Source organism: Trichosurus vulpecula, chromosome 4, assembly GCF_011100635.1.
Source record: "Trichosurus vulpecula isolate mTriVul1 chromosome 4, mTriVul1.pri, whole genome shotgun sequence".
In the NCBI taxonomy this organism is placed as follows: domain Eukaryota; kingdom Metazoa; phylum Chordata; class Mammalia; order Diprotodontia; family Phalangeridae; genus Trichosurus; species Trichosurus vulpecula.
In genome coordinates, this window is record NC_050576.1 from 182,382,510 (window position 1) to 182,397,494 (window position 14,985).

Sequence of the window (14,985 nt, forward strand, 5' to 3'; positions counted from 1 at the left end):
AAGTCTAATGTTATTTGTCATATTCTGTACTCTTGAGTTCCTACTAGTTCCTTTTATGCCATAGGAGAGGGTGACGCCAGCATGGCCCCTGTAGGGTATTTTAGCTAAAAAAAAATTACATCATGATTTCCTTCCTCTCTGAAAAAGAAGTTTATAGTGCTTGCTTCTTGGATTATCTTTAAGGTTCTTTCCAGTGCTAAAATATGATCTTCCACTTCTTTCCGGAGTTGTTGTTCAAGGAGTTTGTGGGCTGCCATTTGGAGCTCCATGCTACTTGGAGTTTCATGAGGGAAAGTTCCATGCATTGTATTTTCCAGCAGAAGTTGTTTCATAAAAGGATTGTAGTCCTTGTCACAACTTCCTTAGCACTCATACTGACCAAAGCCGAAGCCTAAGATGAAGGCTCTGCTTCTTCTGGGTGGAGATGTGAGAAGCATCACTTAGTGTCCATGTCAGTGCTCTTTAAAATACAATTAACTCTCTTTTGCTGCCGTCAGAAAGACTCCATGAAGCAATTTATTGAAATACTTAAAATGAACTCTCCTTTCAGATTTAAAAAAAAATACTCTGCCCAGAAATGATCTTGTTCTGATGAGAAGATACCAGTTGTTTTCTGTAACATCTCTGGACAGGTTCTTCTTCACTGATTTTCCGGCTTACTACATGGCCTCAGATTCTCAATATAATCTTGTCCAACTTATAACATTATTGGAAAAGTATCTTTTCCAGTATATCAGTGAAATAGACTAGAAAAGGAAGAATCAGAAGATGGCGGCTGGTAAGCAGGGACTAGAGTGAGCTCCATACCGAGTCCCTCCAAAAACCTATAAAAAATGGCTCTGAACCAATTCTAGAACGGCAGAACCCACAGAACAGCAGAGGGAAGCAGGGCTCCAGCCCAGGACAGCCTGGATGGTCTCTGGGTGAGGTCTATTCCACACGGAGCTGGGAGCTGGGAGCTGGGAATGGAGTTGAGCAGAGCCCAGCCTGAGCGGCATGGAACAACCAAACTTGGAGTCGGGCGGATGGGGCCCCTAGCGCCCTGAATATGTGAGCCCTGAATATGTGAGCTGCGGCAGTTACCAGACCCCTCGACCCACAAACACCAAAGACTGCAGAGAAGGTTAGTGGGAAAAGCTGCGGGAGTGGAAGGAGTTCGCGGTTGGGCTTCCAGCCCCGGGGGCAGCGGAGGTGGGGCAGCTACAGTTGCTGCTGCTTCTGGCCCCAGGCCCACCTGGTGGGAGGAATTAAGTGGCGAATCAGAGCAGGAGTGCACAGCCTGCTGAAGATCTAAGCCCAGCCCGGGCTGGGGGTTCTTGGGGAAGGAGTAGTGCGGGTCTGACAGAGCTGGCACCTCCCCCCCAAATGTGGAACATAGAACTCGTTAGTCTACAAGCAGTCATACCCCACTGAAAAACTCAAGGGTCAAGTTAGTTGGTTGGGAATATGGCCAGGCAGCGAAAACACACCCAGATTCAGTCTCAGACTTTGGATTCTTTCTTTGGTGACAAAGAAGACCAAAACATACAGCCTAAAGAAGACAACAAAGTCATAGAGCCTACAACAAAAGCCTCCAAGAAAAATGTGAACTGGCCCCAGGCCATAGAAGAACTCAAAAAGGATTTGGAAAAGCAAGTTAGAGAAGTAGAGGAAAAATTGGGAAGAGAAATGAGAAGGATGCGAGAAAACCATGAAAAACAAGTCAATGAGTTGCTAAAGGAGACCCCCAAAAATACTGAAAAATACACTGAAGAAAACAACACCTTAAAAAACAGACTAACTCAAATGGCAAAAGAGCTCCAAAAAGCCAATGAGGAGAAGAATGCCTTGAAAGGCAGAATTAGCCAAATGGAAAAGGAAGTCTAAAAGACCACTGAAGAAAATACTACCTTAAAAATCAGATTGGAGCAAGTGGAAGCTAGTGACTTTATGAGAAATCAAGATACTATAATACAGAACCAAAGGAATGAAAAAATGCAAGACAATGTGAAATATCTCCTTGGAAAAACCACTGACCTGGAAAATAGAACCAGGAGAGATAATTTAAAAATTATTGGACTACCTGAAAGCCATGATCAAAAAAAGAGCCTAGATATCGTCTTTCAAGAAATTATCAAGGAGAACTGCCCTGATATTCTAGAGCCACAGGGCAAAATAGAAATTGAAAGAATCCATCGATTGCCTCCTCAAATAGATCCCAAAAAGAAATCTCCTAGGAATATTGTCGCCAAATTCCAGAGCTCCCAGATCAAGGAGAAAATACTGCAAGCAGCCAGAAAGACACAATTTGAGTATTGTGGAAACACAATCAGAATAATCCAAGATCTGGCAGCTTCTACATTAAGAGATCGAAGGGCTTGGAATACGATATTCCGGAGGTCAATGGAGCTAGGATTAAAACCTAGAATCACCTACCCAGCAAAACTGAGTATCATGTTCCAAGGCAAAATATGGATTTTCAATAAAATAGAGGACTTTCAAGCTTTCTCAGTGAAAAGACCAGAACTGAATAGAATCAAGAGAAGCATGAAAAGGTAATCAAGAAACGGAAATTGCAAGGGACTTACTAAAGTTGAACAGTTTTGTTTACATTCCTACATGGAAAGATGATGTGTATGATTCATGAGACCTCAGTATTAGGGTAGTTGAAGGGAATATGCATATATGTATATATATGTTTATGTATATATATAAGTGAATGTGTATGTATGTATATATCTATGTGTATGTGTATATATATATATTGTGTGTGTGTTTATATATATATGTGTAAAAGAGAGAGAGCAGACACAGGGTGAGTTGAAGATGAAGGGAAGATATCTAAAAGAAATAAAATGGAATTAAGGGATGAGAGAGCAACATACTGAGAGAGGGAGATAGGGAGAGATAGAATGGGGTGGATTATCTCGCATAAAGGTGGCAAGAGGAAGCAGTTCTGTGGGAGGAGAGGAGAGGGCAGGTGAGGGGGGAATGAGTGAACCTTGCTCTCATCAGATTTGGCCTGAAGAGGGAATACCATGCATACTCAGTTGGGTATATTACCCCACAGGAAAGAAGAGGGAGGAAGATTAAAAAAAAAAATAAAAGGGGGAGAGATGATGGAGGGGAGGGTAGATGGGGGTGGAGGTAATCAAAACAAACAATTTGGAAAGGGGACAGGGTCAAGGGAGAAAATTCAATAAAGCGGGATGGGTTGGGAAGGAGCAAAATGTAGTTAGCCTTTCACAACATGAGTATTTTGGAAGGTTTATACATAATGATACATGTGTGGCCTAGGTTGAATTGCTCGACTTCTTAGGGAGGGTGGGTGGGAAGGGAAGAGGGGAGAGAATTTGGAACTCAAAGTTTTAAAATCAGATGTTCAAAAAAAAAAAGTTTTTGCATGCAACTGAAAAATAAGATACACAGGCAATGGGGCGTAGAAATTTATCTTGCCCTACAAGAAAGGAAGGGAAAAGGGGATGAGAGGGGAGGGGGGTGATAGAGGGAAGGGCTGACTGGGGATCAGGGCAACCAGAATATATGCCATCTTGGAGTGGGGGGAGGGTAGAAATGGGGAGAAAATTTGTAATTCAAACTGTTGTGAAAATCAATGCTGAAAACCAAATATGTTAAATAAATAAATTTAAATTAAAAAAAATAAAAAAAATAAAACAAAAAAAAGAAAAGGAAGAATTAGAAATAATTTAACTCAGTCATTCAGAGTTCACTAAACTGAAAAATGTAAATTATCTAGGAAATAACTCCCTATTTTATAAGAACTATTAGGAAAACTGGAGAGTGATGTGGCAAAAATTAGGCTTATGCCAACACTTTACCAAATCCCACAATAAATTCAAAATGGATATGTGACTTGAATATTGAAGATCATACCATTGAAAAGATGAGAAATAGGTCACATACCCTTTTTTTTTTAATTAACGAAAAGTTATTTTCCTTCCCTCCAACCTACTTCTTCCCCTCCATTAGAAAAAGAAAAAGAAAATCCTTGTAACATATATGCATAATCAAGCAAAGTCCTGCTTTGGCTTTATTTAAAAATATGTCTCATTCCACACCTTGAGTTCATCATCTCTTGTTCAGGATTTATGTACTTCATCATCAGTCCACTGGAATTGTGGCTGGTCATTACTTTGACCAGAGTTCTTAAATCTTTCAGAGATGTTTGTTTTTACAATGTTATTGTCATTATGTAAAATGTCCTCCTGGTTCTTCTGTCATCATTCTGCTTCAATTCTTTCTCAGTTTTCTATGAAACTTCCCTTTCATTATTTCTTATGGCACAATAGTATTCTATTACATTTATATTCTAAAATTTGCCACTATAAAAAAAAGAGCTACCTTAAATATTTTTGTATTCATGGATCCTTTTCATCTTTCTTCGATCTCTTTGGGGTAATATTATAGCTGGGTCAAAAAATATGTACAGTTTATTAATATTTTGGGTACAGTTCCATAATGGAATTCACAGCTTCACCAACAGTGCATTAATGTAGCTGTTTCATATACCTTTCACAGCTATAGATAGGGAATGAATTCTTAACCAGACAAGGGACAAAGGCAAATCCAGAAGATAAAGTAAGTAATTTTGAATATGTGAAGCTGAAAAGCTTTTGCACAAACAAAATGAATATATCTAGGATAATAAGGGAAGCAGTTGCCTGGGGGAAAATATTTTATCAAATATCTCTGATAAGTGTTTGATATCCAGCAAATATAGACAACTAGCAGAATATTTAAGACTATAGTTAAAGCTATTCCCCATTTGAGTCAAAATCAAAAGATATGAACATATAGTTCTCAAAAGAAGAATTGCAAATGATTAACAACCATATGAAAGAATGCCCCAAATCACATAATAAGAAAAATGCACATCAAAACAATCCTATGGTTTCACCTTGTTGCCAGCAAATTGGCAAAGATAACAAAAGATGGGAATAATCTGTGTTGGAGAGCAGAAGGATAGATGTGTTAACCCATTAGTGGAGCTGTTAATTGGTATAAAACTATTCTGGAAATCAATTTGGCATTATGCACATAAAATGATAAAAATGTCCGTACCTTTTGACCTAGAGGTCCTGCTGCCAGGCAGTATACCCTAAGGAGGTCATTGACAAAAAGAAACTCCCTATTTATGCTAAAGTTGTGATGGCAGTACTTTTGGGGTACCAAAGAACTAGAAATAAAGTAAATATTCATAGATTGAGAAATGGATAAACTAATTGAGCCTGATAAATATAATGGAATATTACTGTGCGATAAGAAATGATGAATATGATGAAGCCTGGAAAAATGTATATGAACAGCAGTTCAAATAAAAGTTCATGTAAAGTAAAGTAAACAGAGCCAGGAAAAGAAGATGCACATTGACTACAACAGTGTAAATCAAATGGAAAGGCCCACAACCATTGAAAGGACTATTGAAACTTTATATTGCAAAATGATCAAAGAACAAATGACCCCCAAAAAAGAGCCATGAAGATACACATCCACTTACTCCTTGGCAGATATTGGGGTCCATGGAACTGTATGTATATTATTAGACTTTTTCCATGTTATTTTTTGGTTTTGCTCAATTTTTTTCTCTTCCTATTTTTCTTTTTAAAAAAATGCTGCAAGGGAGAAATGTTGTATCAGTGACAGCTGGGTGGCACAGTGGATAGAGTGCTGGGTCTAGGGTCAGGAAGACTCACTTTTATAAGTTCAGATCTGGCCTCAGACACTTACTAGCTGTGTGACCCTGGACAAGCCACTTAACCCTGTTTACCTCAGTTTCCTCATCTGTAAAATGATCTGGAGAAAGAAATGGCAAACCACTCCAGTGTCTGTGCCAAGAAAACTCCAAATGGGGTCATGAAGAGTAGGACATGACTGAAAAATAACTGAACAATAAAATACAAGGGAGAACTTTTAAGGGCTTTCTGGAAGGAAGGTAGGGGAGAGATTTATGCAAGGAGGATTATTTTTCCATTGTAAGAACAAAGGATATCAATAAAAACTTTTTTAAAAGAAGTAAATAGTAAGATTTTTCCAACATATTTTTACAGAGGGAGTCTATCCGGAAATGGTTTTCCTAAGTCATGTACCTGAGGCTAAAGTGGGAACTAGGGATCTTTGTGACACAGTATACCACTCAGGAACTCTAGGAGAGTTATCCTAAGGCTTCCTACTTATTCTAACCATAGATGATTTTTCTTCTGAAGGAGCTTGGTCAGTTAGCTATTTCTTGTATGGTTCTGGGTCTTGTTCGTTTGCAGGGCTGGTGCCTCTCTCTGACTTGATCTCCCTGTCAACTTCCCCTCTCCAGGGCCGGGTACCATTTGCTGTACCTGATAAAGTACTGTGGCCCCAGCTGTGCGAGGCTCTCAACATGAAGTTCAAGGCAGAAGTCCAGAGCAACCGAGGCCTGACAAAGGAGAACTTGGTGTTCCTGGCTCAGAAGCTATTCAACAGCAGCAGCAACAACATGGAGGATTACAACAGCATGGCCATCTCTTGGTCCCAGTTCAACAGGGTGAGGGGAATGGGGGTCAGGCAACTGTACACTTTATGAGAATCATTCACAATAGATGCCTTGGGGAGTTTTCTTCCAATCCTGTTTCCAGGGCCTCTACCTTTCACTAATAAAATACACTACAGACACCTCTTCTGGGTAAAAGGTCTTCCTGAGACTCATCCAGATTTTAGGTGGAATAGAGAAAATATTACTGGACACAAAGTTCTATTATTTGCATGTTTAAAGCAACTAGACTTGTAAGCACATATAGTCAGTTTTAGTCTTTTAGAATAGACTGTATAGAATGAAGCAAAATATAAACAAAACTGTAGAGAAGGGAAGTGTTCAGGACAGGTATGTGTTTTATGGCAGCTAGGTGGTGCAGTGGATAGAGCAGCAGCCCTGAAGTCAGGAAAGCCTGAGTTCAAATGCAGCCTTAGACACTTAGTATCTGTGTAACCCTGGGCAAGTCACTTACCCTGATTGCCTCCCAAAAAGCATCAAACAAATGATAATAAGGGTGATACACTATAGAATGTGATGAGGTAAAGAAGTGCAGTCAGGGAGTACTGTCGTCTAGAGCTGTGGATGTCAGGGAAGACTTCACGGAACTGAGGTGCTGGGCTTCAGCAGAAGAAAAGGATTTCAAATTCCCTCAGTTGGCTCTTTTGGGTAGTAGGCCTGTTGGTAAAACTCAGGCATAGATTCATGAAGGTAGGATGTCACCGATGGTTGTTTTCCATTTATTTTATTGTAACTACAATTTTAAAAAGACTTAAATTCCGACTGTCTTTCATACTCTCCCACCTCTCTACCTCTCCCCCAGCATTTTAAAAAATCGTTTTATTGTGTCAAAACATAGGAGAACTTACCTGGACGGAATTACACTTTCTGGCAGTGGTTTGATGGGGTGATGGAAGTGTTAAAAAAACATCTCAAGCCTCATTGGAATGATGGGTGAGAGTCTTCATTACTTGGCTAGAAATAAAGGGGAAAGCTCTCCTTTTAGGGAACAAAACTTCAGGTGGTTTCTTCTCCTTTTGTCTCTGTGATTAGGGCCATCTTGGGTTTTGTGAACAAGCAGCAGGCCCATGACTTACTCATTAACAAACCAGATGGGACCTTTCTGCTTCGATTCAGTGATTCTGAAATTGGGGGCATCACTATTGCCTGGAAGTTTGACTCTCGTAAGTATCCTTTTGCCCTCCTCAAATAAAACTACCAAACCACCACCAAAAAGGCAGTTGCTTCACCTTAGGTTAGCTGCTTTTTTGGTAACAATGTTTCTCACTCAGTTGAGAAATTAAGCAGCCTTCATTACACGACATCCCCAAAATTACCTTGTGCTGCTTTTGGAAAAAAAAAGTCATTTTCTTAATATTTGTTGTAGTAGAAAAATTTCTTAGATCATATAGATGCTTTTGGTGCAACATCAATTAGTCCATTTTAATCATGCCTTCATTACTTGGTTGGTGGTTGTTGTCCTTCGCTCTGGAAGAAGACCAAAATGACATCACTGTGCTTGAGTTAAGATTCAGTGTGTCCGACTGTGGCTGAACAGGCCAGTATGAGCTCGGAATGCTCTGCCACAGATTGGGCACCAGTAGTCCGTGTGAACGTTTGGGGTGGATACTTTAAATTTGCCCATCCTGTGTTTTCTTTGAGCTGTTTCAATTCTGCTTCACTCATAGAGCACAGTACCTTCTCTGATGTGGGCATGCCATGCTGAGTGGTCCTGTGACAGTGTCTCCCATGTCACACAATCAGTTCCAAAGTTGAGAGAGAACTTGAGAATGTCCTTGTATCGCTTCTTCTGACCACCATGTGAACACTTGCCCTGTGTAAATTCTCCATAAAATAGTCTTTTTGGCAAGCCTATGTTTTGCATTCGAAAAATGTGGCCAGCCCATCAGAGTTGCACTCTCTGAAGCAGAGTTTGAATGCTTGGCAATTTAGTTCAGTGCCTGGTACCTTATCCTGCCAGGTGATCTTCAGAATCTTCCTAAGACAATTCAGATGGAAGCAATTCAGTTTCCTGGCAGGGTGCTGATAGACTGTCCAGGTTTCATAGGCATACAACAATGGGGTCAGCACAGTGCCTGAACTTGGAAGTGATACTTCGAAGAGCTTTGAGGGGCTCTGCTGGGTATTTTTTTTATCTTTCATGTTGTGAGAAAATAAAAGCAAGCTGAATAAACTGTAGTAATACAAGTTATCATTTTTACTTGCCAACAAATGTATTTTGTTTTTTAAGACCCAAGAGGTATAAAATTAAGAATTCATTTCTCCCCAAGGGAAATAGGCTGGCATTAGGACTTGAGAACTGCATTTGATGAGTGTTATTCACACTTAGCACACCTAAGGAAAATGTGTGTATTCTGTGGCCACTGACCCTAGTCATTATCTCAGATGTAACGTGAAGGCGGCCCCCAGGAAGGGCCTCGTGGAGGACTCAGGGAAGGGAGAGGTTTCCTGCTCTACATTTGGAGTGTCATTTTTCTATTTGTTGATTTAGAGGAGAGGATGTTTTGGAATCTGATGCCTTTTACCACCAGAGACTTCTCTATCCGGTCCCTGGCTGACCGCTTGGGAGATCTGAATTACCTTATCTACGTGTTTCCTGATCGGCCAAAAGATGAAGTGTACTCCAAGTATTACACACCAGTTATGTGCGAGTCTGCCACTGGTAACAGAATTCAAATTTTGATCTAGTTTTGATGTGTCTTGTTGCTGTCTCTTTATCTTATGTAGCAATATATAAACTTAATTTTTAGTTACTCATGTATTTTATGCAGTTTATACGATATCCATGGCAAATGTTAATTATGGATTTTCTCTGCCACCCCATCCCTAATGTCAGTGTCTTAGAGAATGAAAACTTATTTTTAATGGTAGCTTTTACCAAGCAAAACTGAGAAGGCAAATCTTCCAGGAGGAAAGAAATCATATTGCAAATTTCAAAGCCAAATGATTTTTTTTTTTTTTTTTTGCTTTTTGGCAGGGCATTTGGGGTTAAGTGACTTGCCCAAGGTCACACAGCTAGTGAGTGTGTGTCAAGTGTCTGAGGCCGGGTTTGAACTCAGGTCCTTCTGACTCCAGGGCCAGTGCTCTACTCACTGTGCCACCTAGCTGCCCCCAAAGCCAAATGATCGCTTAATTACATGCAGTTTTTAATATGTGGATCTGCTTCCCTCTATCAGCATTCATGACCAAGAATTTCTTATATCTATCTCCAAATGACTTCCTTTGACCAATTCTTTTGTTTAATCTCCCTTTCTATTCTGTTACTGCTTGGAAGGAACTGAGTTACCCAAAAGATGTGAAATGCAGTGCTGGTTATCCAGTCATAAAGTTCTTTAGTCCTGAGTAGGTCAAGTTAGGACACTTGCATGCAGATCTGAAGAAGGTTATTTATTGATCACAAAGCATCTTGGCCTGCTGTTCGATAACTACTGAACTTGATCCAAGATGTCGATTCAAACTCTTGTTCTGCTAGTTACTGGCTGAATGAGCTTGGACAAGTCATGTAACTTTTGTGAGCCTCAGTTTCCTCATCTGTAAAGTGAGAATGAGAGTGTCATGAGGATCATGAGATAGCACACAGAGCCCTTTGTTGCCATCAAGTGCTCCACAAATGTGAGCAGTTAAGTCAGATTGCTGCTTTTTCCTATTCTTGCTTTCAGGAAATAATGCTATATTTTCCATTTCTGAATATGGCTTTCCAGAAATTAGCCTTTCACACAGAGACCAGACGTTGAATAACTCAGTTTAAATCCCTAGGCTGCTCTCCCCTAAAACAAGTTATATGGAGAATGAGAGAAATAGCCAGCATTTTTTAAAAAATCATTGCATAAATAGTCCTCACCTGGGGTGAGTGGGCGCGTGCCTTTTTCTCAGAATGCCATGAGAATGCCAAATTCTCTACTGCAGGAAGCATGCAGGCAGGCAGATGAATGGGGGAGGTACAGGGGTAGGCATATCATTAATGTTTAATTTTGACTTGCAATATTGAAAATCTAATTTGTGGTTGGGGGAATTTAGTGAGATATGCCAATTAATTACACCAGTGAAGTCTTGATTTGCATTCTCTGCATTGAGGCTGCATTTGTCCCTGACTTTCTTGGGTAAAATTGGGGGCTAGGTCTCTGGGTGCCTTTCTATCTTGTAATCCTAAGAGGAAGGCCATTTCTGAGGAAGACTGCATATCTGCCCACTTGGGAACCACCATTGTCCTCAGTTCTCTTCTCCTTTCTTTTCTTGGCAGCTAAAGCTGTGGATGGATATGTGAAACCACAAATCAAGCAGGTGGTGCCAGAGTAAGTGCCCAGCTCATATTCACATTTGGATTCTTATCTCCATTTATCATCCTCTGTGCCACATATACCCAAACATATTCCACAAATGCCCTGTCCAGTCCTTTCCCAGGAGGCCTTGCTGAGCCTGGTTGTTGGGCGGGATTTTGGTTCTGTCCTGACATACTAAGGGCACCAACCATAGCTCCTTTTCTCAGAACATATGGCATACCTCCCCTTTCTTCCTACCCCAAAAGATATTTCTCCAGTACAGAAGCCCCAGGATTACCAATTTACACTACTCTAGACTCAACTAGAGTCAAAATGAGATGCAATGGAGAGGGGGAAGAGTTGAGTTTTCTTGAGTTGTACTGACCCAGCATAGGCAACCCTGGGGACAGGCTATAGGCCAAGTTTAGCAAAGGCAAGCATATTTTGCTTGAGGCTCAAGCCCTAGAAACACAGAGAGTCATAGAACTAGAGAAAAGGGCTACTAGGCTAGGTTTCTCCATCTAGCCCCGTTTCTACTTCAGTCCTTCAGACTGGATGGCATCTGAGATTATGTTTTTGCTTCTTCCTCCAGGTTTGTCAGTGCATCTGCGGATTCTTCAGGGGGCGGCGCCACATACATGGATCAGGCCCCATCCCCAGCTGTCTGCTCCCAGTCTCATTATAACATGTATCCCCAGAAGTAGGTTGTGTTCTCTTAGGGGCCCAAGGAGGTGGTGACCAATGTTGAGCTGTCATGGTCCCCTAGTGGGCTGGGGTTTATTGGTTTAAATGGGGATTAGTGAGCTAAGGACCCCAGACCTGTCCCAGTCTATTCAAATGGAAAATGCCAGTGGTCATTCTAGGTATGAGGTGGGCTGTTAGTTGCTCTGCATTGTCCATCACCAGTTGTCCTTCAAACCAGTTGTTCAGTGGCCTGGGAGGTAGTTTGATTTGGGTCGCTGGGTACAACTTTATTAAATGAGTAGCTCTCCATGTGTGCTAATGCTGGGGTACAAGTCAGCTCAGAGAAGAGGAGTGAGGACCTTGCCATCAGGCTGCCATGTCTAGAGACCTGGGATTAACTGGGAGATGGGGCTTCTGTTTAGATTCTGATGATTTCTCTCTTCCTTTATCAGCCCTGATTCTGTCCTTGACCCAGATGGGGATTTTGACCTGGACGACACTATGGATGTAGCAAGACATGTTGAAGAACTCTTACGCCGACCAATAGATAGTCAGTGGATTCCCCATGCCCAGTCGTGACCCCTGATCCTGCCACCCCATAGCTCTTCATCCCCCGCCAGAGGATCGCTCTTGTGGATGTTTAATTCCATGAATCGCTTCTCTTTGGAAATAATACTCATAATGTGAAGTGTTAATACTAGTTGTGACTTTAGTATTTCTGTGCATGGTGATGCCAGTGGGGTGGGTGTGAGTGTGTGTGAGTGTGTGTATGTGTATTCAAGTGAGTTATCGTTTTTCCCCTTCCCTCCTTTCTGTTCAGGATTTGGCTGCATTATCAGGACCTTAGGGACTGTGGCCAATTTCTCTTTACTAAAAGCCAGTTCCTGGGAAAGGCTGAGCTTTGGCTTTGGGAGCGTGGGGATGGGTAGGGGTGGAAGGGAGGTCGCACCTCTGAATCAATGACTTATGTTGCTGTTTCAGCCAAATATTACAGTCAAAAATTTAACAGTTGTTGCCTTTAACTATCCTCTGAAATTTCGATCACTGCCTTTTAACAGAAAAAGCCAGGTTTTCTTTCTTTTTATTTTTCTGGGTAGGGTTGGGAAATTACGACAGTTTGAAAAGATAGACAGAGTGGGGTAAAGAGTTATGGGTTTTCTGTTTGGGGGTTGGTCTTTTTAAAATGCCACTTAGCACATGCAAACTCATCTTTTTGTGTGGATTTGCTCCTTTGTGGGAGTGAGAACGCATGCATGCATGAATGTTTGGGGATGTGTATGTTTGAAATGGGTATAAGAAAGACTAGCCATATATGTACATGGTTATAGAACTGATATCCTGTGCATTTGGGCTACAGTGGAATACTAGGTATTAATTTCCCAGGGTTAAAAACAATAATTTGTTACCTGGGGTAACCTGAAATTTAGATCTGATCATTCAAAGACTTTTCCTTCCCTGCTTGTTCTCTGGACTGTTGGATACTAAATGTGAGGATTTGTTGTTTTTTTTAAAGGATCACTTCAAGGGTTGTGGATTTTATACATGTTAGGTGCCCTTTTGTTTTTTCTAAAATGTATCCTCCTCATTTCCCTCCTGCTTCTTCCCCACTCACAGATGTCATCAGAATTGTCTTTTATCTCCAAGTCCTATGCCAGTCCTATGCCCATTGTCATTTGCGTTTTCTTCCAGTGTTTACACCAGTGTCTTGAAGATTTGAAGGCATGAATGTCGTCTGAACCAAAGGCTAATTTGTTGAATTTGAAGTCCATGGTCCACCTAATGTGTGGTTGTGGGCAGTGATAGAGGTTTGGGGGGGGTTGGTTTATTTGTAATGTTTTTGGTTTTATTTTGGTAAACAGGAAAAAAGGGAAAAAAATGAAATTAAGCCTAGCATAGTTTTGACTCATGGCAATTTCTTCAGTAGCTTCTTACTACTGGAGAGATGTGGGCTATGGCTGGGATGTGTAGCTGGACATAGGTTGGGGAGTGAGCAGACACAGCCTATGGGTAAGGCCTATGAGGTTCTTCCCCCAACCCCCTCTCTCCAAGAGAAGGGCACATGGCCATACCCAGGAGAGTTATGTCACTAAAAACCTTATTTTTATACTTGCTAGTAAATAAACAGATATTTTTTTAACAAAAAAGTTATGAATTTATCAAGTATCTTGATGTCGATGGAGAAATATTCCTCTTTAGTAAAGTATTTATTGGAAGGTAACTTTTTAAAAGCCGCTGTGTGTTAGCCTTGGCTCGTTTTATATGTTTATTATTTTTAACTTGTGCATCTACATCCTGGCATTGCCAGGCAGTAGGAGCATCTCTTTGCCCCTCCTGGGAGAAGACCGTACTCTCCGGGAACACCAGCATTGGCTGTGGGATACTAGTCACTCCAGGATGTGGGCTTAATTAGGACTCCAGTCCTGAAGATGGAGGGGGAGGAAAATGGGGAAAGTCCTTGTTTCCTAGGTACTCAGGACTTTCATAAAGAATCTGAGAAATGACTCTAGCTTTCTCACTTCCTGATTACCCCTCCTGAACAGGCTTGGGAATCTCAGGCCCTGGGGTGAGACTTGGTTCCTCCTGGAGTGACATGGCATGAAAATTCAATTCATGTTCTGGCAGCCTGTTCCCACCAGGGGGCAGCACGAAAATAGGATCATATCTGAGGTGGCCAGGGGGAAAGCGCTGAACAAGGGAAAATCATAGAAATGTGTCTCTTTCCTGGCCTCCGCCTAGTTCCATGCTGAAGATGGTTCTAGGAAGCAGTGATGCTCTTAACTCTCACTCACTCCCACAATTGCTATTCTCCAGGGACGCCAGGCTTCCCAGATAGCATGAGACCTGGCACTTGCTTAGCTGCCCACACTCTTCCGGAAGCTGCTCCTGTGAGACATTTTGGACTGAAATATATATTGTTTTCTTTCTCCCTCTCCCCCCTTGCAAAATACAGAGCCAAACTTTTGTCCATGTTGATTACTGAGGAGAGTCAAGTTTTGACCATTTCCCCTGCCCTCCTTGCTCCCCTCACAAAACAACAGAAATGTTTCACTGGTGTGTGGTATACACGGGGTTTTGTGAGGGTGGGAATACCCAAAAAGTGAGTATAATTTAAATAAGAGAATACTTTTGATAATTTTTCTTTTTAAAACTTTGTGAAATTATTTCAGATACATATTTTAGTGTTGAAGCAGATTCATATCTATATATATATATATATATATAAGCAGCCACCAATAAAGTATTGTGTACAATTTTGGGCAGTCACAAAATTGTGTATTTTATGTTACAATAAAGGCCTCCTGAAGAGACAATACCTTTTTCAGTTGGTTTCTTTTTCCCACATATATATCCAAAGTTTTGGGGTGGGAAGTGGTGAGGGCAGCAGCACCGGTGAGGCTGTGTGAGCCTGGGCTCTTTAAAATGAGACGAAGTGGAGACGTTTGTCTGAAGTGCTAGAAGAGGGGATTTGATCAGCTCAGAGGGACAATGGATTCTTGAGTGGCCATCTGGATCCACCCCCTC

The 14,985-nt window shown here is 41.2% G+C and overlaps 1 protein-coding gene across 5 annotated transcripts in view; it reads left to right on the forward strand.

Moving 5' to 3' along the window:
* The window catches only part of LOC118845877 (signal transducer and activator of transcription 5B), a 76,912-nt gene extending 62,138 nt beyond the window's left edge, over window positions 1-14,774 (forward strand). For all 5 annotated transcript variants that reach the window (XM_036753961.1, XM_036753964.1, XM_036753963.1 and 2 more), the window contains exons 13-19: window positions 6,308-6,514; window positions 7,359-7,453; window positions 7,553-7,683; window positions 9,012-9,182; window positions 10,761-10,812; window positions 11,372-11,479; window positions 11,916-14,774. In XM_036753961.1, coding sequence (XP_036609856.1) covers window positions 6,308-6,514; window positions 7,359-7,453; window positions 7,553-7,683; window positions 9,012-9,182; window positions 10,761-10,812; window positions 11,372-11,479; window positions 11,916-12,042 — 891 coding nt within the window. In that variant the 3' untranslated portion in view covers window positions 12,043-14,774. The remainder of the gene's footprint in view (window positions 1-6,307; window positions 6,515-7,358; window positions 7,454-7,552; window positions 7,684-9,011; window positions 9,183-10,760; window positions 10,813-11,371; window positions 11,480-11,915) is intronic.
* Window positions 14,775-14,985: the final 211 nt, after the last annotated feature.